General features: G+C 40.8%; 2 protein-coding genes across 7 annotated transcripts; both read right to left on the bottom strand.

Annotated features, from left to right (window-relative positions):
* Positions 1-124: 124 nt before the first annotated feature.
* LOC131434455 (WD repeat-containing protein 26 homolog) lies at positions 125-24,768 on the bottom strand. 6 transcript variants are annotated; one of them, XM_058601173.1, is made up of 5 exons: positions 24,665-24,768; positions 23,585-23,861; positions 23,388-23,501; positions 1,779-4,262; positions 125-1,700 (listed from the first exon to the last, which is right to left on the bottom strand). In XM_058601173.1, exon 4 carries the CDS (start codon positions 3,669-3,671, stop codon positions 1,785-1,787), a length of 1,887 nt encoding a protein of 628 aa, XP_058457156.1. In that variant the 5' UTR covers positions 3,672-4,262; positions 23,388-23,501; positions 23,585-23,861; positions 24,665-24,768; the 3' UTR covers positions 125-1,700; positions 1,779-1,784. The 6 variants fall into 6 exon arrangements, with proteins under 6 accessions (XP_058457156.1, XP_058457155.1, XP_058457161.1 ...); XM_058601172.1 differs by having other exon boundaries at positions 24,612-24,760; XM_058601178.1 differs by having other exon boundaries at positions 23,610-23,861; positions 24,612-24,748.
* On the bottom strand, positions 3,754-5,038 carry LOC131434394 (vitellogenin-like). The gene is made up of 3 exons (XM_058601062.1): positions 4,788-5,038; positions 3,806-4,200; positions 3,754-3,764 (listed from the first exon to the last, which is right to left on the bottom strand). Exons 1-3 carry the CDS (start codon positions 5,036-5,038, stop codon positions 3,754-3,756), a joined length of 657 nt encoding a protein of 218 aa, XP_058457045.1.

Here is a 24,768-nt window from a genome sequence, read left to right as displayed (position 1 = left end):
ATTACCAGGGGCAAATTGCCTAATAATTATTACATTTATTAAAAAAGCGAAAAGTTAGGAGGCGCGCACTGATCAAATCTGTGGCAGTTTCTTTCATTGGAATAGAGAAGCAATCTTAGCGTGGTTTGTTTTTGCTATAGTTAAATCCCAAATCGGTCAGTTTAAAATTTTATTCAATAAAACACATAATCCACATCATTATTCCACAAGCAAAATCCTATTATTTATCGTTTCTTTTGTCCATTTTGTCAGCTTTCTACAGCGTGATTTTTTTTTTGCTTCCAATATATTGCTGAAATCATCCGCTAGTACAAATGTTAAACGGAAGCTACACGTTAAAATCTACTAATATGGGGAAACTCAATCGACAATCAATCAGAATAGAAAAAAAAATGAAGGAAAAATCGAACATTATTTTGTATTTTTTCTATTTGTCTCAGCCAGTTCAATTGGGAAATGGAAACATAAAACTAATAAATTATATCTATTTCTTGTGTGTACATCAAATCTATAAATCCATAACTAAAATATATATAAAAAAAACGAATTCTTTTCTCTCTAATTGCTTTCTTCTTTTTTTTTTGTATACTAAAAACTACAAAAGCGACGATGTGCATAAATAGATTCTCATGGGACCAATGGTACGTAATAGTTAGAAGAAGAAGAAATAAAAAAAAAACAGAACAGTATTCTACAAAACTGTTGGCAAACACCAATCGGAGTAAAAGGCTACTGGCAAAGTTAGAACGTTTGTATTGCAGTATCAGTTTGTTTTTTCTCGAGATATCTCCTTTGCTAAATTTCGTGCAACACTAGTTTTGATTGATGAAATGAAACCGACTCGTGGTGTCGCCTCTAGTAAGATAGCGTTTCGAATGCAGTTCGTTCCCTTGTTTAAAACCTTCGATTTAAAATAATTTTATTCTGTGTCCAAGTGTGAGACCAAGCAAAACCAAAAAAGTAAATTATTTGTTATCTTTTTGCTATTTGTTCCTTGTTGCTGATTTTTTTTTCATTTGAAGGACTCTTCACTGACTTGTACTGAATCCCATCTCTTTTTTTGACTCACTCCAGAGTTTCCCTCATTGGGAATTTTTTGTTTTATTGTATTTGATCCGTTTATGAGTGTGTGTGTGTAATCTAAAAGTTTACCTGCCTATGGCAGCTGCTGTCTGCTGTCGCTTATCAGTGCTCTATTGTTTTTTTTTTTGAAACTGAAGAAAAAACTACAGCAATTCGAAAAGCGAAACTTTTTCTACACGCACTGAATCGATTGATTATAGAATGAATCGGTGCATTAGTTTCAGAATGCGAATAGTTCGTCGTTCGTCGCGTTTCCAGAGTACTCGAACAATCCGACGATGGTTGACCCCAATGGAAGTTGATTCGGCGTCCGGTGAAACTACTACTGTTGCTGCTGGTGTCTCTCGGGCGGTTGGTTGGCGGCTGTTCGTTTTGATTCGATTATAATAATTACGATTTTCTAATTATTATGTTTTATGTTTGCTGCTGCTAAATCTGCTCCTGTTTACTTTTTCTCGTTTTTATTTTATTGTTTAATTACAATAATATTTTTTTTGTTGCTGTTGTTATGTTATAGTTAGATTACTTCACTAAATTTAGTATTAATATTGTTGAACCGAATATAATGCTTAACGCGATAAAGTGAGAGGGAGGGGATGTGCTACGTGCTGCAACATCTGTTGAAGATAAAAGAGAAAACAAATGAATTAGGCAACCGTGATAAAGAAGTTTTTTTTTTCTTCGGTTCGACTAACCTAATATTATGTGATATTCCAGGATGAATTAGATATAAGATCATTGTTTCCAGCGGACGACGAGGATGAGGACGAAGACGCCGACGATGCCGTGGAGCTGGTGGACGCGATTGACGCACTATCACCGTTGTTGCTGCTGGCGGCCCAGGCCAACTGTGGCTGCTTCGGTCCCCAGATCCGCACCGTACCGTCATCGGAAGCGGAAGCCAATAGGGACGGATATACGGGATTCCAGCTGACGCAGTTTACCGTTCGTGTGTGGCCGACCAGTGTGGCCAGCGGTTCCTCTCGGCGGATATGCCAAATGTACACCTTATTGTCTTCACTGCCACTGGCCACGAAGCTTTCATTGACGCCACCGAAACAGGAATAGATGGTGTAGTTGCCCTGAGTGACACCCTGGAAGCGCCGAACGAGACACTTGTCCTGCAAGTCCCATAGATGTAGACCCTGTGACGAGATGTTCAGCAGGGCCAAGCGGTCGGCCGAGTTTACCGAGAAGGTCATAATAGGACACTGTTCCTGAATGATGTTATGATCACTGTGAGGATTGTCGATATCGAACCGATAGCCCCGTATTCGGTAGTGTGTGTCGGCAGCCAGAATTGTTTTGTTGTCCGCTCGGAATGCAAGTCCATTCACACGCACCCCCTCCCAACTATCGTGAACAGTACCGTCCAGGGCCACGAGATAGAACTGACCGCGGGTTCCACCGGTAACAAAGCGGGTTCCGTCTTTGTTGAAAGCAGCACATGTCAAACTATCATCGGTAGAGTGGGAAACTTTCGTCACTAGCTTTTCATGCTCAACATCCCAGATCCACAGATCCGGACAGTCTTCCGGACCACATACAATGAAATGCTTGGAGTCTGGGCTCCATGCAATGAACGACACACCGTAGGTGTGTCCGTCAAATGTTCGTTTGTTTTTCAGAATCAATTTAACCGGATCAACCTCCCAAACAATAACGGTGTTGTCCTTGGAACCGGTGGCCAGCCGAAGACCGTTCGGTGAAAATTTGCAAAACCAGACCTCATCCGAATGGTCGTTCAGTACATGCAATGCCTGCATCGGGAATCCCTCCGACGAACAGTTGTGATCGACCAGCAGCGAAACATTATCGATGTTGGTTCTCCAGGCCATATCGTGACATTGGCAGCGTTCGGTTTGCATCTCAACCGATTGAGCGAGCAGAGAGCGCAGACGCCTGGGAGGCAACATGACCGTAGCCGGCAGGTACGATTGCAGACGATCCATCAGTCGAGTACGGGATTTGGTTCCCTTTCCATCCCAGTTGGCTCGTTGGTATAGTTCTTGATTGTTGGTGCACATCATGTACGAAGACAACTGATGAACACGGGGTGTATTGTGCTGTAACGGTGTTAACTCGTTACGAAGCACGTGCAGAGCGTCGATCGGGCGTCCTTCCTCCAAAAATTCCAGATATTTCTGCTCCAGTAGTAGGAATTTCATCTCATTTATGCTGGGCTTATCGGTTTTCGGATCCACCATGGACTGTAGCTCTGTGAGATCGTGATCAGCTTTGGTCCAGTCGCCGGATAGGACGTGCTGACGGAATTTACTAGCCGAAGGATGCTCTAAGCAGCATCCCGATTCTTGCATCAATGCCTCGGCACTTCTGTCCAATCCGATGTTCTTCAAATGTTGTCCAATCAATCGCACTATCTCCTGATTAGTTTTGTCCAGTTTGACAACCGAACGTGGGGTAGAATTTTCCCCATTGGTTGTCACTGTTCCGTTGTTGGCTTCGGTTTGTTCCTGTTGGCCATTGTTGTTGTTGTTGTTGTTGTGACCGTTCATATCGCACGAAGCCGAATCCATCGGGGAGGCTGAGGACAGCGTTCCGTTGAGATTGTTATTATCGTTCAACATTTTGCGACGCTTGCTCTGGGGACTGGTCAAAGAACTTTCCTTGTCCTCGTGACCCTCCCCCTTGTCCTCCACCGATCGGCGACTAACGGGTTCCTTTTCCGAAGATTGTCTTCTACGCCGTTGAGACTTTCTACGTTGACGTTGCTTGTCCTGCTGCCCTTGGTCCTCTTGCTGTTGCTTTTCCTTACGTTCTCGTCGGCTCAGTCTGTCCGCCTTGTGCTCCACTGCCGATTCGGTCTTCCTTCTGCTGGCCGAACGATGCGGTTTCTCTAGTGTACCCCCCGATGACGGCGAAGAGGATGACGATGATGATGACGACGACGACGACGATGAAGACGATGACGAGGTTGACGGATGGAGACGCTGCTTGCTGACGCTGTGGCTACTGCCGGGAGTTTGCTGTTGGTGATGGTGCTGCTGCTGCTGCTGCTGGGACTGCTGGTGTCGGCTCGGATGGTCGCTCGTGCTGCTTGTGCTCGGTAGCGTGGCTCGTCGTTCATTGAGGTCTTCTTCTGAGGACGAGGACGACCTTGCAGAAGAGCCGTGCTTCTCCCGAACGTAAGCAATTTTGAGTGTGTTTTAACATTCAGGCTGTGGAGTGAAAAGTAAATGCACATGAGTAACATTAAGAAGATTGTATTGTAAATGGGGTGAAACATGACTGCAATGGGATTTGCTTGTCATTTTCATCTTGACTTTTTTCGGATGGTGATAAAAAATAGGCTAAGACAGATAATTGCTTTTGATAAATTTTCCATGGAAAATAATTCATTTTTTTATCAATTCCTACTTAGTTTTCGGGACAAAATTTTTGGCCAGAACACCACGTCTTCACCCTTATGATATTTCTTAATAAACGACACAACTTCGTACTATAAATTTCCCCGTACATGGCCAGTCCGAAGCGAAAGAAAAGCGACTTTGAAATCCCCTTCTCGCTGATTGCCAGACACAGCAGCACCTTTTTGGTGAACTTGGTGGGTGAAATGAACTGCACCCCGGAGCTCACTTCATTCGTGGGGAAAGTAAAATACGAAGTTGCATCCAAGGTGAGATAGGTAGTCCATCGCCACCGGCACCCACATCGCGATTCGCCGAGAGAACCGTCTTATTTACCATAGCTGCCGCTGCGTCATTTCCTGCAGCTCCAAAATCAGTGGACGCGACATCCGCTTTCTGATATGTGTGTTCATGTTTGCCAGGTACTTTTTCACTGTTTGGCTCCGGGTTGTCGGCCGTCCGGAACCGGGCTTTCTTTCGATGCTCGGATTATTGTCTAATAGTGTCAAGAAGTTGTAGATGTCGGAATGGGCGTATCCGATGCACACGAAGTGCCGCACGATGTCCGTGATCGATGTGTCGCACATTTCTGAATGGAATTGCTTCACGGTTAAAGTTCGACTGATAGAGCTGTCAAATTTTTTATGTTGAGTCATGGGTTACTATTTTTTTTTATTCAATATTATAATTATTAATTTTAATGCACACTGCTTAAGCTCTAAGATGCCAAGGGTATTTACTAATCATAATTACGACTAACTTAAAACCAATGTTGCTCAAATATCAAAAATACAACGAATGTCTATGATCATCGCTCGCTTTCCTTCGCCTTTGTTTGATAATCGTTCTGGTATTCGGACTTGACCGTATATTCGGGGGCGAACGAAGCCGACACTGCTTCGTTACTTGCACGAATATCTATTCCTTGCAGTTGTTATTCGCATTGGACATACCCCCGAATGACTTAACGCGAATATCGAACGAATATTCATACAGCGATCATCGCCAAACCTAATTCGCGATGATCGTTCGTGCTGTCTTTGAAACATGCAAATTAAGATGTTTCCCCCCGCACTATTACCATAGTCTTATGTGTATGTGATGAACCATATTCCAGCATTCTCCCATTGCTACTACATAACGAGATATGATGAATTTATTAGATGAAGAATGCTTCGCGAAGAATGGAAACCAACGATCTTCGCCGTGACGCTATTCGAACCAATTCGAAGAATAAAATAAATGAACGAATGACAAACGAATGTATAAAACGAACATGCACGATGTATACCAGCAGCGAAGAATGGATTAGTATATTCGGGTTCTCTACGATTATTGCTTATTCCTTTTGCACCCTTCTCTCTTTCGAGCAGTGAATAGTTCAACGTTTTTTTATTCAATATTATAATATAATTTTAAGGCACACTGCTTAAGCTCTAAGATGCCAAGGATATTTACTAATCTTAATTACGACTATATTAAAACTAGAATAGTATCATTATGTAATGCCGGTGAATTGGATATTGCATGAGGGTCTTCCATATGGCGTTTGCAAATATCCATGTTGGCCGCATCCTTCGGTCCGTGTGGGTCCGCGGGAAACACCCCCAGGCTACGAAGGCCTGGCGGGTGGCCCGCATGCTGGTTTTCGACTGGAGCGGTCTTCCCTGGACGATGATGGTGATGTTACGGAAGAGAATGAAAAAAAGAAGTAAATATTGTGGGAAACGGGGTAAAAAAGGGGTGTGGGAACAAAATGTTTGAAAACGACAGAGATCTAATTAGTTGCCATCGAGATGGTGAAAAAACAGGGAAAGGGGAACGAAAAAGTTAGTGACAAAAAAAAAAGATCTTGTTAATTCCAATGAAGATGGTGAACAGGGACGGGGATCGAGAGAATCGGGCGGATGTTAGTGTCGAACCTGTAGGTGGAGATTATATTTTCTGAGCGAGGAATAACACATTACACTTGTATATCAATGTGTTTAAGGTACTGGTATATGAGAAGCATATATGAACTATCCCGACTCGCCAACACATCCCGAACCGGAACCTCAGGCGGTCTACCTCGGGCCCTAAGGGATTCCAGTAGCTTCGACCTGGCGTCACGATACTCTACGCACGACCACACGACATGCTCGATGTCCTGATAACCGTCGCCACAGGTGCAGAGACCGCTCTCCGCAAGCCCAACACGCCGGAGATGTGCGTTGAAGGTGTAGTGATTTGACATGAGCCGCGACATAACACGAATGAAATCGCGACTCACGTTCATCCCCCTGAACCAAGGTTTCGTCGATACCCTAGGGATAATGGAATGTAGCCATCGTCCCAGTTCGCCATTGCTCCATGAAGTTTGCCAACTTTCGAGAGTTTTCTGACGAGAGATACTGAAAAATTCATTGAAGCAGATTGGTCTTTCATAAATATCACCTTCCAATGCGCCCACTTTAGCCAATGAGTCTGCCTTTTCATTGCCCGGAATGGAACAATGCGAAGGGACCCAGACTAACGATATTAAATAAGACCGTTCAGATAAAGTTCTCAAATGTTCCCGTATTTTCCCCAGGAAATATGGGGGATACTTTCCTGGCTTCATTGCCCGGAGAGCTTCTATTGAGCTTAGACTGTCCGTAACAATGAAATAATGGTCTTTGGGCAAGGTTTCAATGATCTCGAGGGTGTACTGAATAGCAGCTAATTCTGCGACGTAAACTGAAGCCGGATCACTGAGTTTGTAAGAAGCGGTGATGTTTTGATTGAAGATGCCGAAGCCTGTGGACCTGTCGATGTTTGATCCGTCAGTGTAAAACACCTTTTCACAGTTGACTGTTCTAAATTTATTATAGAAAATATTTGGGGCCACTTGAGGGCGCACGTGATCCGGAATTCCATGAATTTCTTCTCTCATGGATGTGTCGAAAAACACAGTAGAATCAGAAGTATCCAAGAAATGAGCACGGTTGGAAACAAACGAAGAAGGATTAATATTCTGAGCCATGTAATCAAAATACAAGGACATAAAACGGGTCTGAGAATTGAGCTCGACAAGCCTTTCGAAGTTTTCAATCACCATCGGATTCAAGATATCGCATCGGATAAGCAATCGATATGAGAGATCCCAGAATCGATTTTTCAACGGTAATACGCCCGCGAGCACTTCGAGACTCATCGTATGAGTCGACTGCATGCAACCTAAGGCAATACGCAAACAACGATACTGAATTCTTTCCAGTTTAATGAAATGGGTGTTCGCGGCGGATCGGAAGCAGAAGCATCCATATTCCATTACGGACAATATCGTTGTTTGGTAAAGCCTGATCAGGTCTCCTGGGTGGGCACCCCACCAAGTTCCGGTTATTGTGCGAAGAAAATTGATTCTCTGCTGGCATTTTTGTTTCAGATACCTAATGTGACATCCCCAGTTGCCTTTGGAATCGAACCAGACCCCGAGATATTTAAATGTGAAGACCTGAGCTATGGTTTCACCCCCTAGTTGAAGCTGTAGTTGTGCTGGTTCTCGCTTCCTTGAAAATACAACCAGCTCAGTTTTCTCCGTAGAGAACTCGATACCCATTTGAAGAGCCCATGTCGACAAGTTGTCGAGGGTATCTTGCAATGGTCCTTGGAGATCGGCAGCTTTGGGTCCTATAATAGACACAACGCTGTCGTCGGCAAGTTGTCTTAGCGTGCAAGATGTGTTGATACATTCATCAATGTTGTTTACGTAAAAGTTGTATAAAAGGGGGCTTAAGCATGAGCCCTGAGGAAGACCCATGTAACTGAATCGTATTGTCGACAAATCACCATGCGCGAAATACATGTATTTCTCGGACAACAGATTATACAAAAAGTTATTCAAAATTGGTGAAAGACCTTGCTGATGCAGCTTCTCAGATAGGATGTTTATGGAAACTGAATCAAAAGCCCCCTTGATGTCTAGGAAAACTGACGCCATTTGTTCTTTACGAGCAAATGCCATTTGAATTTCGGTTGAGAGCAACGCAAGACAATCGTTCGTTCCTTTGCCCCTGCGGAAGCCGAATTGTGTATCTGAAAGTAAGCCATTAGTCTCGACCCAATTGTCTAGACGAAACAGAATCATTTTTTCGAACAATTTCCGGATACAGGAAAGCATAGCAATCGGCCGATACGAATTGTGATCGGAGGCTGGTTTCCCTGGTTTTTGAATGGCGATAACTCTTACTTGTCTCCAGTCATGTGGGACAATATTATCCTCAAGAAGCCTATTGAATAAATTCAATAAGCGCCTTTTGGCAGAGTCAGGCAAATTTTTCAACAAGTTGAATTTGATTTTGTCTAACCCCGGAGCTTTATTGTTACACGATAAAAGCGCAAGTGAGAACTCGACCATCGAAAAAGGTGTTTCGTTTCTGTTAGATGAGGCGACGCGCATGATCGTCTGTTCCGGAGCAGAGTCAGGACATACTTTTTTAGCGAAATCGAATATCCAGCGGTTAGAATATTCCTCGCTTTCGTTCGTGGTGTTTTTGTTGCGCATTCGTCGGGCTGTGTTCCAAAGAGTACTCATTGATGTTTCTCTCGATAATCCGTCTACGAATCGACGCCAATAACCGCTTTTCTTCGCTTTAATCAAGCTTTTCATCTTAGCGTCTAATGCCGCGTAGTTTCTAAAATTATCAGGTGTTCCGTTTTTCCTAAACTCGATAAATGATGAAGTTCTCTCCGCGTTTAATTCCGAGCACTCTTTGTCCCACCACGGGTTGGGAGGACGGATGTTAGTTTTCGCGCCGGGTACACGTTTCGTCTGAGCTTGAATCGCGGTGTCGAGAATCAAGCCAGCCAAAAACGTGTACTCTTCCTCCGGAGGAAGTTCTTGTGTTGTTTCTAGTTTCTCAGATATCGAATTTGTGTAGCATTTCCAATCAATATTTCGTGTGAGGTCATACGAAACATTGATTGTCTCCGATGGTCTTAATCCGGTGGCGATTGAAATTACGATAGGCAGATGATCGCTACCGTGGGGATCAGGGATTACCTTCCACGTGCAATCCAACCGTAGCGATGTCGAGCAAAGGGATAAGTCTAGCGCACTTGGTCTTGCTGGTGGTGCAGGAATTCGTGTCATTTCTCCCGTATTCAAGATTGTCATATTGAAGTTGTCGCAGATATCATGGATCATAGTTGATCTGTTATCATCGTGAAGACAGCCCCATCCCGTACCGTGTGAGTTAAAGTCTCCTAAAACCAACGTCGGTGCAGGAAGGAGCTCTACGATATCACTGAGCCACCGATGCCCAACCGAGGCTCTTGGGGGAATGTAGATGGAAGCAATGCAAAGGTCCTTACCTTTGATTGTAACATGACATGCGACAACTTCAATACCTGGTATCGAGGGGAGCTTAATGCGATAGAAAGAATAGCACTTTTTGATCCCTAAAAGTACTCCTCCATAGGGATCATCTCGATCCAGACGAATAATGTTAAAATCGTGGAAGTTTAAGGGTATTTCAGAAGTTAGCCAAGTTTCGCACAATGCAAATGCGTCACATTTCAGATTATTTACTAGAAATTTGAAAGGATCTATTTTTGGGATGATACTTCTACAATTCCACTGTATAACAGTGATTGTATCCGTGACCTCGGTGGGTGACTTAGCCATCGAAGGATACGATCGCTGAAAGAAGGGGCCATTTTGCAGTCAACTGCTTCAAGAATGTTTTAACTGTAGGAATAAAAGCCATTATCAGGCTTTTAAGAGGTTCAGAAATATTGAAAGTAGACATGATCCAGTCCACAATATCAGAGAATTTAACAAACCCAGTATTTGGTAAATTCTCTGACTGATCTTTAGGGACTTTCGGGGGTTTTGAAGTCCCAGGAAGTGATGGAAATTCTTGCTCGGAATTTAATTTTCCAAGGCCTGGAGCTTTTTTCTCTGGTTTTTTGCCATCACTACCAGTTGTTGTAATTTTTCGAGACCCATCAGAGGACATCTTCGAACCCTTACTAGGGAGCTTTTGAGAGGATTTATTTCTTCTCTTTCTAATTGATGAGCTATGAGGGACAGCCGAAGATGTACCTTCGAGGGGGTCATCATATTCGCTCTCGTCAGTTGACAAGTAAGCGTAAGGATTTTCGGTAGGTGGCGTAGCACATTTCAACATTTCTGCAAATGAGCGTTTGGAATGTTGCTTGAGTGAACGCTTCATTTTATCCTTACGCAATTTATACACGGGACAATCAGAGAGGTCATGCGGCCCCTCCTTACAGTAGAGACACTTTTCATTGTCTCCACTGCAGGAGTTATCCGCATGACTCCCTCCACACTTTATACACCGGGATTTATTGCAACAATGGGATGCTGTATGTCCCAATTGTTTGCAATTGGTGCAGTTCATGACCCGCGGTACATAAAGACGAACAGGTAAACGAACTCGGTCCAGGAGGACGTAATTAGGCAAAGCCGAGCCAGCGAAAGTCACCCGATACGAGTCTGATGGGATATAGGACTTAGTCCCATCCTCAGCGGTCGATACTGAACGCAATTGCTTGCAGTCCAGTATCTTAACGTTCTTGAGTAGGGGGTTTTTAAATCCGCCTGCCCCATGCTTAAGAACGTCCTCGCAAGTCAGACTCGGATCGGTGATCACGCCGTCTATCTCGACTTCGCGAGCTGGTACGTATACGCGATACTCCCGCGTGAAATTCTCACTTTGAACGATCTCATTAGCCTGTTTTGCACTGGCTAACAAGACCCTAAGCTTGTCCGGGCGTACTTTTTCAATTTTTTGTACAGTATTGTATCGCGAGGACAGGTCATTAGAAAGTTTTAGAAGGTTCAATTTTTTACCATTCGCTTTGGTCCGGATGTAAACCGCATACGGTCCGGCCGAGAGTGCAAGCCCATCGGGATAGCTTCTAATGCGCGATTTATTGCCATCTGAAGCATCCATCTGATCATCAAGGGGAAGGTCAGGCAATTTGATATCGCCTGTCATGTCACGGACTTGTGTCCGTGCGGTCAGATTCGGGGTGCAATTGAAGTGGTATTAAACAACAGAGAAAATAAAGTTTTACTTAGCTTAAGCTCCAAAACGGTGAACGGCTGCCAATACCCAGTCCGAGGCAATGGGTAAATATTCCTTCCAGTAGAGTGCAAAAAACCTCTTTCAGGAAAAAGCACTTTTTTTTGTCTCTCACTACACTGTCCAATGAAACGTTTCTCTTTTTATCACTATATATATTTATCACTGTTTCTAATGTACAACGATATATACGCGGCGCCCAGCGCTGGCGCTGGCTAACGGTACCGCACGCAGTGCTGCTTCACACAAGCTCACAGTCGGCCTTGAGAACGGATTAATTCGAATTATCACTGATGCAAACAATAGAATACGGAATGACCTTGATAACGGAATAAAACAATTCACCACGCGATTGGAGAAAGCCGAATTTACGTCCGATCGATCCGATAGTCACGGCACGAATGAATAGTTCAACGTTGTTCGAGATTCGCATATTCGAAGGCAGTATAATCACAGCGAGGATGCGTGAATGAATTAGTTACACGAAGAATATTTGCAACATTGCTTAAAACTAGAATAGTATCATTATGTAATGTAGCGGTAGCGGATTCTCGAGAATTCAGCTTTCAGCTGACGATCGGTAGTGGCCGGTGAATTGAATATTGCATGAGGGCCCTTCGGTCCGTGTGGGTCCGCGGGAAACACCCCCAGGCTACGAAGGCCCGGCGGGTGGCCCGCATGCTGGTTTTCGACTGGAGCGGTCTTCCGTGGACGATGATGGTGATGTTACGGAAGAAAATGAAAAAAAGCAAATATTGTGGAAACGGGGTAAAAAGGGGATGTGGGAACAAAATGTTTGAAAACGATAGAGGTCTAATTAGTTGCCATCGAGACGGTGAAGAGACAGGGAATGGGGAACGACAAAGTTAGTGACAAAAAAAGATCTTGTTAGTTCCAATGAAGATGGTGGACAGGGACGGGGATCGAGAGAATCGGGCGGATGTTAGTGTCGAACCTGCAGGTGGAGTTTATACTTTCTGAGCGAGGGATAACACATTACACTTGTATATCAATGTGTTTAAGGTACTGGTATTTGAGAAGCATATATAAACTATCCCGACTCACCAACACATCCCGAACCGGAACCTTCATGGGTTACTATGATTGATGCTGCATGAGTAGTTTTGTCAGTGCGGGTGAAAATCGGTATATTTTGTCCAGTTTTGTCATTCTCATATAGAAAGGCTATGCAATCACTGTGAAAACCGACTTTACAACCGAGAATATACTTACTTGAACGGTGCACATCCCGTCTCCGGAACATGACCGAATGAATTGCAAATATCCGCCGCACTATACACTCGCTGCGAGGTCTAACTCGCAGTCGACGACCTCTCCCAGGCCCTTCACTGCTGAGCATCACGTAGGCCATTATCTATTCCGGTATTCTGGATACATGTCCAGCCCACTGTAGTCTGCCGTGTTTAATAAACCTTCCAATGTCCTCACCGAGTATTGAGCGCAAGATTTTTCTATCAAAAACGCCGAATACTCAAACATCTGTTTTCTTCAAGGACCATGCCTCGTGTCCGTAGAGGATAACATGAAGTAGCAATGATTTGTATAGAGCAAGCCTGTTGCGTGTCCACAAGCTACGGGACTTCAGTTGGTTACGGAGTCCACAGAAAGTATTAGTATCTGCAGCACGACTTTTTACCATAATTATCCAATGTGTTTCAATATATATTAACTCGACAACAACCTCATATCGCACCCCATCAATCTCCATCTCGGATCTTACCATGTACCATGTACTTTGTCTTGGTAGAGTTTATCGTCAACCCTATTCTCGCCGCTACTTCCTTGAAGCGCCTCTTCCACAGCTCTACGATCCACACCAATAATATTAGTATCGTCCACAAAACCAAGAAGCATGTGAGACTTATTGATTAAGACTCCGCTTTTCAGCACGCCGGATCTTCGTATCGCACTTTTGTGCACTATATTGAACAATAGATTTGAGAGCGCGTCGCCCGGCTTCAATCCACGAAAGCATCGGATGTCGTACCAGCTATCTTGACGCTTGATTTCGATCCATCGAGCGTCGCGCGAATCAGTCTAATTAGCTTTGTCGGAAAGCCATTTTTTAACATGATCTATCACAATTCGTTTCGTTTCTCTGATCCGTACGCTGCTTTGAAATCTACAAACAGATGATGAGTCCGCAAGTTTTACTCCCGAAACTCATCACGAATTTGTCGCAAGATAAACATCTGGGCCTTCGAGAATGCTGCTACAGCAAAACTTTGGTTGTAGCTCCCGAAGTTTGTAATCTTTGTGCCAATTTAATTCAACCAATCTAAACGAAATTTTCTGAAGAAAATCGAGATCGTGAATATTTTGATTTCTTCCAAAGTTGACTAAAGACATGATTGGAAATCAAATTGAAGTGCACCGGACCTGATGGGATTCTTTTTATATTTATGAATAATTTTGCAACCCCTTTGATCTAGATTTTTAATAATTCGCCTTAATCATGGCTGAAGTAATTGAGATTTGGATCAGTAGAAACGTCAATTGGACACCATTGCATTAGCAGCGAAAAATGGTCATACAGAAGTAATTAAGATTTTGATCAGCAATTTAGAAGCTATAAAAAGAAAGATTGGATATCATTGCATTTGGCAGCTTAGAATTGTCATACAGAAGCGATTGAGATTTTGATCAACATTTGCATTTGGCAGCTCAGAATGGTCATAGAGAAGTAATTGAGATTTTGATCAACAATTTTGAAGCTATAAAAAAGAAAGATTGTGCATTTGGCAGCTCAAAATGGTCATACAGAAGTAATTGAAATATTGCTCAACAATTGCATTTGGCAGCATAGAATGGTCATACAGAAGTGATTGAGATTTTTATCAACATTTGCATTTGGCAGCTCAGAATGGTCATACAGAAGTAATTGAAATTTCACTCAACAATTGCATTTGGCAGCTCAGAATTTGAGATTTTGATCTGCGGATATGCCAATATAGAAGCAATAGTTGACTACCTTTGCATTCGGCAGCGAAAAATGGTCATACACAAGTAATTGAAATTTTGCTCAACAATTGCATTTGGCAGCTCAGAATGGTCATAAGAAAGTAATTGAGATTTTGATCAGCAGATATGCCAATATGTCAAGTGTACAACTTTGCTTCAGCCGTTTTCTGATAGGTGGCTGTACCGGCTGAGGCTGGTCAAAATACATAGATGATAATGCCTTTAAAGTGAGTGTGTACAGTGTCTAACGAATTGTCATCGCCGTTTCAGTGACAGTTGTTCTTGTTTTCGTATTATTCACGCTCGAAAATGTCTGTTTATGTGCCCAATTCTCGCCATTTGCGGGAAGTTTTACTTATCTGTTACAATTCGAAAAATAATGCAGCTGAAGCGCATTGAATGCTCTCAGAAATTTACGGTGATGCTGTTCTGAGTAAAAGAAAGTGTCGGAATGGTTTCAACGTTTTGAAAGTGGTGATTTCGATGACGAAGACAAACATGGTGGTGGAAGAGAAAAAACCTTCAAAGATGCACAACTAGAAGCATCGCTTGATGAAGATTCGTGCCAAACCAAATAAGAACTTGCCGAATCGTTGAGAGTGAGTCAGCAAGCCATTTCAAAACGTCTCAAGGCCCTGGGCATGATTAAGAAAGAAGGAAACTGGGTGCCGTACGAATTGAAACCGAGGGACATCGAGCGCCGTCTATTTGTATGTGAGCAACTGCTTCAAAGACAAAATCGTAAGAGCGACATGACAAAGTCATCCTCCAACACGGCAATGCTCGGCCTAACGTCGCAAAAGTGGTCAAAAAGTACCTGGAAACGCTGAAATGGGAAGTCTTGCCACACCCGCCGTATTCCCCAGATGTCGCCCCTTCTGACTTCCACCTATTCCGTTCGATGGCACACTACCTGATAGAAGCAATAGAAAAGAGAGATTGAGCACCTTTGCATTTGGCAGCTCAGAACGGTCATACAGAAGTAATTAAGATTTTGATTAGAAGCTTAGAAGCTATAGAGAAGAAAGATTAGGCACAATTGCATTTGGCAGCTCAGAATGGTTATAAGAAAGTAATATCGATTTTGATCAGCAGATCTGCCCATATAGAAACAATAGAAAAGAAAAGTAGGACACCATTGCATTTGTCAGTGAAAAATAGTCATACGGAAGTAATTGAAATTTTGCTTAACATTAGCTGAAGCAATTGAGTTTTTAATCAACAGATATGCCAATATGAAAGCTACAGAAACCAATGCATTTGGCAGCTCCGAGTGGTCATATGGAAGTAATTGAAATTTTGCTCAACAATTGAATTTGGCAGCCAAGAATAGTCATAAGAAAGAAATTGAGATTTTGATCAACAGATGTGCCAATATAGAAGCAATAGAAAAGAGAGATCGAGCACCTTTGCATTTGGCAGCTTAGAATGGTCATAAGAAAGCAATTGGAATTTTGCTCAACATTTGCATTTGGCAGCTCAGAATGGTCATAGAGAAGTAATTGAGATTTTGATCAGCAATTTAGAAGCTATAGAAAAGAAAGATTGGACATCATTGCATTTGGCAGCTCAGAATGGTCATAAGAAAGTAATTTTTGATTTTGATCAGCAGATATGCAAATATATCAAGTGTACAACTTTGCTTCCGCCGTTTTCCGATAGGTGGCTGTACCGACTGAGGCTGGTCAAAATACATAGATGATAATGCCTTTAAATTGATTGTGTACAGTGTCTAACGAGTTGTCATCGCCGTTTCAGTGACAGTTGTTCTTGTTTTCGTATTATTCACGCTCGAAAATGTCTGGTTATGTTGAGTTCAGCTGCGTTACCAGCCTTATTAACTGCGGATTATTTAGCGGATAATGAAAATTTTATTTACTTCTCATAATGGTAGTCATTTGCATTATTGCCTGCGAACATGCAATACCGAGCCATTTTAACTTCTTTGAGTCGTTCGACGGAAGCTTAGCAAACCTATTCCAACATTCTAGAACATTCAAATTTAGCCGTCAAATGTGGAAAAACTTCAAAACATATTTTGACTCCGATTTACAATCAGTGCTAAAATAGAAAAAAATTCTTCAGGATTCAGCTTCATCTTCCAATACGCGCATATTTCACCATACTGAATTTTCAAGAATGCAGTTGATTCTGACTATTTCATGTATTTTTGCCCGCGAAATGTACGGAAGCTTTCAGTCGACCAAGTGTTTGTTTCTCTATGTTCTTTCGAATCCAGTCAGTTTTGAATCAGAACTAAGGTTGCTGTGAGAGTGCAAGCGTCATACGGAGCTTCAAGGTAGGCGCGTGCTAGCTAGTTACAGTTGATCAAAGCAAACCTGTCAGAGTGAATGCGATGCAATGACAGTACATGGCATTAAATCGCTTCGCTTCATTCTGAGCCCACTCTGACGGCAACCAAATACGGTAACCGATATGTAATCATTACTTAATTATATCACAAAGAACAGACAATCAAGCTCATAAATTTTTTTTTACGTCTGTGTAATACATACCAGTAAAGCTTCGTTAAAAATCACCGTTGCGCTCGATTTTACACGCATAAATTACCATTTCACAACTGTCCGAACGGGCGAGACAAAAATATTTTCTCTATTAAATATTATTTTCTGGTGGTTAGTGTCTTTATCGAAGTTGTTTGTAATCAAATGGCGCTACTTTTAATGTGTAAGGTCATTAGGGTGATCCATGTTTGGTAACATTCTTAATTGAATTCAAAATTGATTGCATTTTTCTAGCTCTTCGTTTGGTCGGGTTACATTAATTTTTCGGAGTAAATATAGGGTGCCTCTGAAAAAAGAGTTGTCAAGCAAATCATTAGGCATAATTTAGCAGAACTAATATTTTTCATATTCGCTATTATTGAAAAGTTATATTTGTTTTTTCATCAAAAACCACCTTCAAATATAAATATTCTATATATGCCAGATCGATGAAAATATATTCTAGCCGATTTCTGAAACGTCATAAAACGAGGAAAGTTTGAGATGAAATCTGAGAGAGTACTAACTCATTTAAAATAGAAAAAAAATTCTTCAAAAAAGAGACAAAAAACAAATAACTCTTAAACGCCAAAACGTATTAAAATACCACGTTCAGATCCGACTTCCGGTTCCAGAATTACAAGGAAATATGTGCGAATTTGTGGAAAAAGCGCACTCATTTTTCTTGGATATTTCTTAACCGATTTTCACAAACTAAGAAATAAATAGAATCTTCTTAAAATTCTTTAAATAGTCCCTGAACAGTTGATCCAGGTCCGACTTCCGGTTCCGGTATTACAGTGCGATTAGTGAAAAGAATTCAGTTTCACGAGTATTTTTTCACAAGCGATGGCGAAACGAGGTGCACATTTGTATAAAACTTACTACCAAATTCATCAAGTTGGCAGAAATTGTTAGTGACTGAATATATAAAACTACTTTGGGACTACTAGTCCCCGGTTTCCGCTTCCGAAAGCACCGATAATAGTGAAGAAAATTTCCAAAAACGAAACTCACTTCGATTTCTCAGCAACGGTTGAGCCGATTTTCACGAATAATGATTTAAATTAAAGCTCCCATTGTCTTTAAATATACTGAACAATGTCATCCTGATCCGACTTCCAGTTCCGAAATTGTAGGGCGATGAGTGTCAAAACATTCAAATCGTCGTACAAAATGACGATGCAAAACTAGTACGCGACGGTACGTGTGGCTTTGCTCCGTTCGTAGCGTGCTTTGTTCAATTTAGTATAGTGTGCAGGGTTGCCACATGAAAAATTTATATTTTTCAGGTTAGAAAAAAGTAAGTTTCTGATTCTTTTATCCAATTTGTACCTTGTACTTGACAGTGTTATTGTTGTTGTAATCTCTTGAAAAATTGGCTAGTGAAAATTGGCCCAGAGGACTAAGTGTTTTATATCATTCGACACAGTTTATCAAACTGAGCAATGGAGGATATGTCTGTGCGTGTATGTGTTTGAGTATGTGTCAAATAATGTCACTCATAAAATTAAAAAAAATCTCATAGTCCCATAGGTTGCTATTGAATTTCACACCATCATTTAGAGCGACGATGCAAAAAAGGGTAAAATTCTTCTAAATCTGGCTTAAAACTGATTCAATTTGTGGACTATATTAGTTACATACTAAACGAACCGACTTCGGCTATACTGGTTCCAAGCTTCCGGTTCCAGAAGTACCGGAAATAGTGGTCAAAAAGTTCAAAATGAGACTCACTCAGTTTACTCAGAAATGATTTGATCGATTTCCACAAACAGGCTCAAATGAAAGTTCCTATAGTTTCATCGGTTTCTGTTTACTTTCATCCGAATTCGACTTCCAGTTCCAGAACTGTAGGGTAAAGTGTATTTAATCATTTAGTGCGCCGATGCAAAATAAAGAAGAAATCTTATTAACTTGACATAACTCATTTAGGGGTTATCCTAAGTTTGTGCTTTGGGCGCATAACCGTTTTTACTTTTCTTTACGTTTCGTCTTAGACTCAAGCAGTTCAAGTTATGTGCCCAAAGCACAAACTTAGGATAACCCCTAAATGACCATTCCTGAATCGGCCAGTATTAGCCGAAAAAGACGTTTTCGCTCGGCACGCCAGAAAAGACATGGCACTTCGATGCCAATTAAAAAAAAGTTTTGCAAATATCATTAACTTTACGTCTGCTTAGCGGTTCAAATTGAACTGTTTAAGTTTGCACTAAGCAGTTCAATTTGAACTGCTCTGTATTGACATAACTGTTAACAAATTGCAAAGGTTATGTTAGTTTATACCCAAAGAAAATTTCTTATTGTATTCAAGATTGAAAAAAAAATTCTTCACAGAATCTCTTAGTGATATTTTTGAAAATATAAGTAATATGAGAATTTATTACCAAAAAGCCTCATATACTTCGCTATACTGGTCTCTGAATTTCTGAAAGCACCGGAAATAGTGGTCAAAAGACTCAGGAAACAGTCAAACATTTACGTTCGTTAGCTGGTTCGTAACTCGTATGGTTCGTAACTCGTATGGTTCGTAACTCCAACTATATTAATTGTGAAGTTAATGATATGACTTATCTTTACATGCTTCGAAATACAAATTTAAGTTAAAACAATATTTTAAAACTTTACTAAAATTTTACTGAATCGTACATTACTCTGTCATCTATTTAGCAAATTAGTTTACATTTGAAAATTTTTATTGTCTATTCTTAATTGACGTCAAATGAACAAACACTTTATGTTGTGTACAACTTGTCATGGAATGGGAAAACAATAATTAGTTTTTGAATAAAATTGTAATGTAAAGAAGTGCTTGGACAAAAAAATTAAGCGCGCCTACGTAGAAAGAAAAGCGAAGAAATGCAACGCCGTGCACGCAAGGAAGATGAGTGATTGCTTTGAGCGGAATCCGAACTTTTCGATTCGGGCGTGGCTAAGAAGCGGGCCGGTCTTTGAAGTTAAGAATGCGGCTAACCGATTTCATAAACAGAAATCCCGCGCCAGGAAGCTGTACAAAGCGGCACAAAAGAAAATGGACCACGATATGTACATTAAAGTGGACGCCAAGTAGATCCACGGCCTGGAGTCTTTCATCGGCAAGTTCTGTCTAAATATTCTAGAAGAAGAAAGTCGTTATATTTACTATAAAGTACTTGGTATGGCAGGCGATCTCTGGGTGTGGCCAATTCAACAAGCTGTATATAACGATGGTACCATCAACGGCCAAATATGTAAAGAAGAATGCGTTCAAAAGTACCTGCTGCCCATCTTCCGGTCTTACAAAGGTGATACTTTAATTTGGCTGAAACTGGCATCGTGCCATCATTGGATATGATAATGAGGTTGTACAAAGCCAACGGTGCTGTTTTTTTTTGCCTAAGGTGCAAATCAGCTAAACTCGCTTGTAACTTCGTGCAATAAAAAAATGTTGGACGATTTTCAAGGCAAGCCCCGAAAGGTCTTCTAAAACAACTAGAATTTGAACAAAGTGTGAATAAAAGTGTTTGAAGAAGATGGCGTAAATGTTGCACAAGATTTGATGGGTTGCGTTCAGTTCCAGATGTGGAAATTCAGCCAAGAACAGGAGATTGTGCCCAGCAACTGACATAACCTGAAAATTGAAACATTTTTAGAAGAATAGTTCCGTTTTTTTTGCATCGTCGCTCTAAATGATGGTGCGTTAATAATTTCAAATTATTAACACACTTCACTCTGTGACTCCGGAACCGGCTGTCGGTTAGAATTCAATAGCAACTTATAAGGTTTTGAATCTAAGTTTGTTTCTAATAGAAGTTCTTCATGGATCTTTACATTTTGTGTAATAAATTCTGGAATTGAGATAGCACAACACTTTTATGGTTAGAGTGTAACAAATCAATCGTCAGAATAGGAACATAAAAATCATAAATAGCCACGCGTAATGCCTCGTGCCTGTATATTTTATCCGAATTCTTGATTCGAGATTTTTTTTTTGGAAATGCTGTTTAACTTCTCTTATGTGTCTTCACTTCGTGAACGAGTGCAAAAGAAGCATTTATCGCATTCATACTATGTACAGCCAGGGCCACCGAGAGGGAGTGGAGGAAATCAGGAACCTCCCCGGGAAAAAACTTTTTCATATGGCCGGAAATTCGAAGATTTAAATTGTTTTTTTATTTCTCTTGATGAAAAAAAATGTTAAAAATTATACACATTTGATATGAGAATCATTTTGTTAGGTTAATGTATTTAATTCGATGATATTCGCATGTCTACAAATGAACAAAAACCGATTCTATAACATTTCCCCATAAACTATTCTCCAGAATATAAAAAAAACCGAAGCTTTTTCCCCAGAAAGTACTAATCTCCAGAAATACAAACTCTAGAAAGTAATAAAATCCAGAAAAAAAAATCCCAGAATGTAAGTCCAATAAACCATATATCCGAAGGCATTAGTTGCTAGAATATTGTTATTAGTATAATGCCGTTTGGCATAATGATTATTTGGCATAGTAGTTATTTGGTATAATAATCATTTGGCATAACAGATCAACATGCTGCTTAATAGAATTTGTTCTAATTTACTGCGATTTTGAAAGGTCTAATGTGGCTACGCCTCATCGTTTTTAATGATCTGCTGTCCGACCACGCTGCCGCTCGTTCGGACTTAACTGATGGATAGCCCCTAGCTTTGGGTAATCCAGGCAAACGCCCGCCACTTGACAGAAGTGATTTCTGCGGTGGCGCTCGATGAGTTTGGATTGCAAGTTACCCTGATTCCAGTGTCTCAAGAACCTGAAGAAAATCCTGAATCCAAAGACGAACCAAATCCCGATGATTCAGCTCAGCCTGATTTAGGAGCTTCTGGTTCCAATCTGAACGAAACGAAACATCCGGTTGTTCAGTCGGATACTAATCAGGAACCAAGTACAAACCGACCGAAACGTATGATCCAGATGCCATCAAGACTGGAACCTTTTCTGGTATTCTGGAAATAACGAAGGAGAAATGTCGGCCACTAACATAGCAAGTGACGACATTTGCTGTTCGTTGAGACAACCCTTGGAGTTACCATAGCTAACCCTAGCAACGGTAGCAACAAGGTAGAAACAGAAATTTATAATTTTCACTTTGTACTTTGAATTGGATGAATAAAGATCCATTTTTTGAAATACGAAGACACGCCGCCCCCCCTCCCATCCCTCCATGTATACGCGTCTGATTCTAGTAGATGCTTTTCTGGTAAAATATCTGTTCCTGTGTTGTTTCTGTATTATTTTCCATTTTGGGGAAACAGTTTCTAGATATTTGCTTCTTCTGGGAGATGGCATTCTGAAGAATGGTATATTTTGTTGTATGTCTTTCTACTAATTAATACCTTAGTAAATATGGTTTTTTGGAGAACGGTACATTCTGCAGAAAACATTTCGTTGCTTTATTTTCTGGGAAATGGTTTTCGGGAGAAAGTTGTACAACCGTTTTGCCCATCTTTGTACTCCCATTCCCGAATATGAGGTATGACTTCAGCCCCGACCAGATCTGCTGGATTTCTCAAAATCTCTATTCCGTTCCTGTAATATTCTATGCACATTTCAACCAAAAGGTAATTTTTGAATTTCAATTGAATAAAGCTACTCAAATCATAGAATAGTTTATGAGTTTTGAAATATTGCAGTGTTTAAAATTTAAACTTTCGACCAAAAAATAAAATCATTGCTATTCCAAAAACTTTGAATTAACTCCGGTTACAGGTTCCAAGATAAACTTGCATCCGAACATCTTGATACTAAATGAGTGAGGATTGGAAACCGAACTGATCTCAGGCGCATGCAAGGCAATCGACTTTACCCCGATAACGTTTATGGAACAAATCTTTGCTCATTTAAATCACATTTGCCTTTGTCGTCACTTGAGAAATATTTCTCTGCATAATGGATCACAATTTTCGCACAGGATTTTGAAAAAAAAAAGAAAATTGTACTCATATTAAACACAGAGTAGAAAAACCACGTAACCCAAAGTGGCGAACAGATAGACAACAAGACAACAAGCTCCCCGGGATGATAAGCACTGACGACAAAGAAATGCGCATACACGAATGCAGCTTGTGTCTTATCCAAACTTCAACTCACTCCACAAGTCGCAATCGAAATTGATTTTATGCTCCGTTAAATATTCTTTGTGCGACGTCACAACTTAAAACGAAACCTTTGAACAGGTGGAGCAAAAAAAAATCGAGCTGCATTAAATACTAGACACAAATTAGAAAATGGCTATGTTTCCTTTCGTTTACCGAAACACGTCCATCGTGATTGATTCGCTCCACTTCACAGAAATTCTAGAACTGCTAGTTGTCTCAAAGCTTTTTTTTTCTTCTTAAAAATATGGAATGCACTTACCGCAGCAGCGAATTAGATGAAATTCCCAGTTCGCAAACCCTCCCGTGGATGTTTCGCTCTGCGAATTCCAAAGAATCTCTTCAGTATTTGTCGGAAATCCGTAACGTTCAGCACCTGACGGGAATCAAGAACCAAAACAACGAAGTTATATCAGTTGCAGCCATATGCAATTTTTTTTCTAGATACTAATGCTGTACCTTTGTGACTGAGAGTAGCACTTACTTCGTCTACTTCTCCCCGTTGCTACACTCTATCGTTTGTGCCAATCTGTTAAAAATACTACGATGATGATGACAGAAGTAACAACGACGATCGACTGCTAGAAAAATACACTCTACTACTCCACAGCTGATCCGTGATTCATGTGTTCGTAACTGTTCCGCTTATACAGTCAAACGCGAATGCGTACGTAACAGTACTAATAGTTTTTTCACTTCTGTTTTATTATCCACTGTTTGATGTCCATTCACAAATCTAGATCGAAAAGAGATAAGAGCTACTGATTATACATTGTGTTAGATTAGATTTTCATTCGCATCAACTGATAACACTTCGAAAACTGTTCGCATCATCAAAAATAAACGATTAAGAAGAACTAAATAGTGGTATTCAATACGACCATATGCCTTTTTTCTTGTTAATCCCAAAGTGCTTGACTATTTCACTGAATGTTGAGGCAGTAGTCGTGTGTTGAAACGTCAGATACTCCTGGCGAAAATCTAATGAACTATACACAATGAAATCTGACACGACTATATTGCTTACAGCTGCTAGATGTCGCTTCTTTAATAATCACTCACACCATTTCACTTTTTATGCTACTGTTGTTCTCTCTTAGCCCAACCAATTTTGTGTCTCTGATTTTGTATGTTTTTGTTTACGTTCAACTTTTTCTTCATGCCTTTGTCAGTATTTTACCATCCTAAGCCCTCTTCTTATGCTTTTTTGAAAGTTCAATTCATCTTCCAACTTCCGCACATACCTTTCTTTGTCACTTGGTCTAACTCTTAGCGTGATCTATATGCACTAAATATTGGATCGATAAAATTATTTTCATAAGAAGTCTGTCTTTAATCTTCTCCAAGATTGCCACAATCACACAAAGAAAATGAAAATTAGAGAACTACGCACTGTTCACACTTTTGCGTACGGTCGAAGAAAAAGCGTCGATTTGTTAACATCAATTTCATTACTATTAACTATTATTAACAATGAAACATTTACCAATAGTTCTATATGATGGTCGATAACCAGAAAAATTATGTTAAACAGTTTACCACAGCACTCCAACAAAACTCCTCAGCAGCTAATAGATCCACGGAAGGAATAATGACGACGAACGGTTTTGTGTCGAAATCCATGAAACAGTGCGAAAGTTCTG

The sequence above is a fragment of the Malaya genurostris genome, chromosome 3 (genome assembly GCF_030247185.1).
Source record: "Malaya genurostris strain Urasoe2022 chromosome 3, Malgen_1.1, whole genome shotgun sequence".
NCBI classification, from domain to species: domain Eukaryota; kingdom Metazoa; phylum Arthropoda; class Insecta; order Diptera; family Culicidae; genus Malaya; species Malaya genurostris.
The sequence above is the reverse complement of the archived record's forward strand: the minus strand, read 5'-3'. Positions and strand labels throughout refer to the sequence as shown.

Coding starts and splice junctions, on each gene's coding strand:
- LOC131434394 (XM_058601062.1), bottom strand. CDS start 5,038: ATGTGCGACACATCGATCACGGACATCGTGCGGCACTTCGTGTGCATC. Junction 4,201..4,787: donor ATGACGCAGCGGCAGCTATG/GTAAATAAGACG, acceptor CTCTTCTGCAAG/GTCGTCCTCGTCCTCAGAAG.
- LOC131434455 (XM_058601173.1), bottom strand. CDS start 3,671: ATGTTGAACGATAATAACAATCTCAACGGAACGCTGTCCTCAGCCTCC.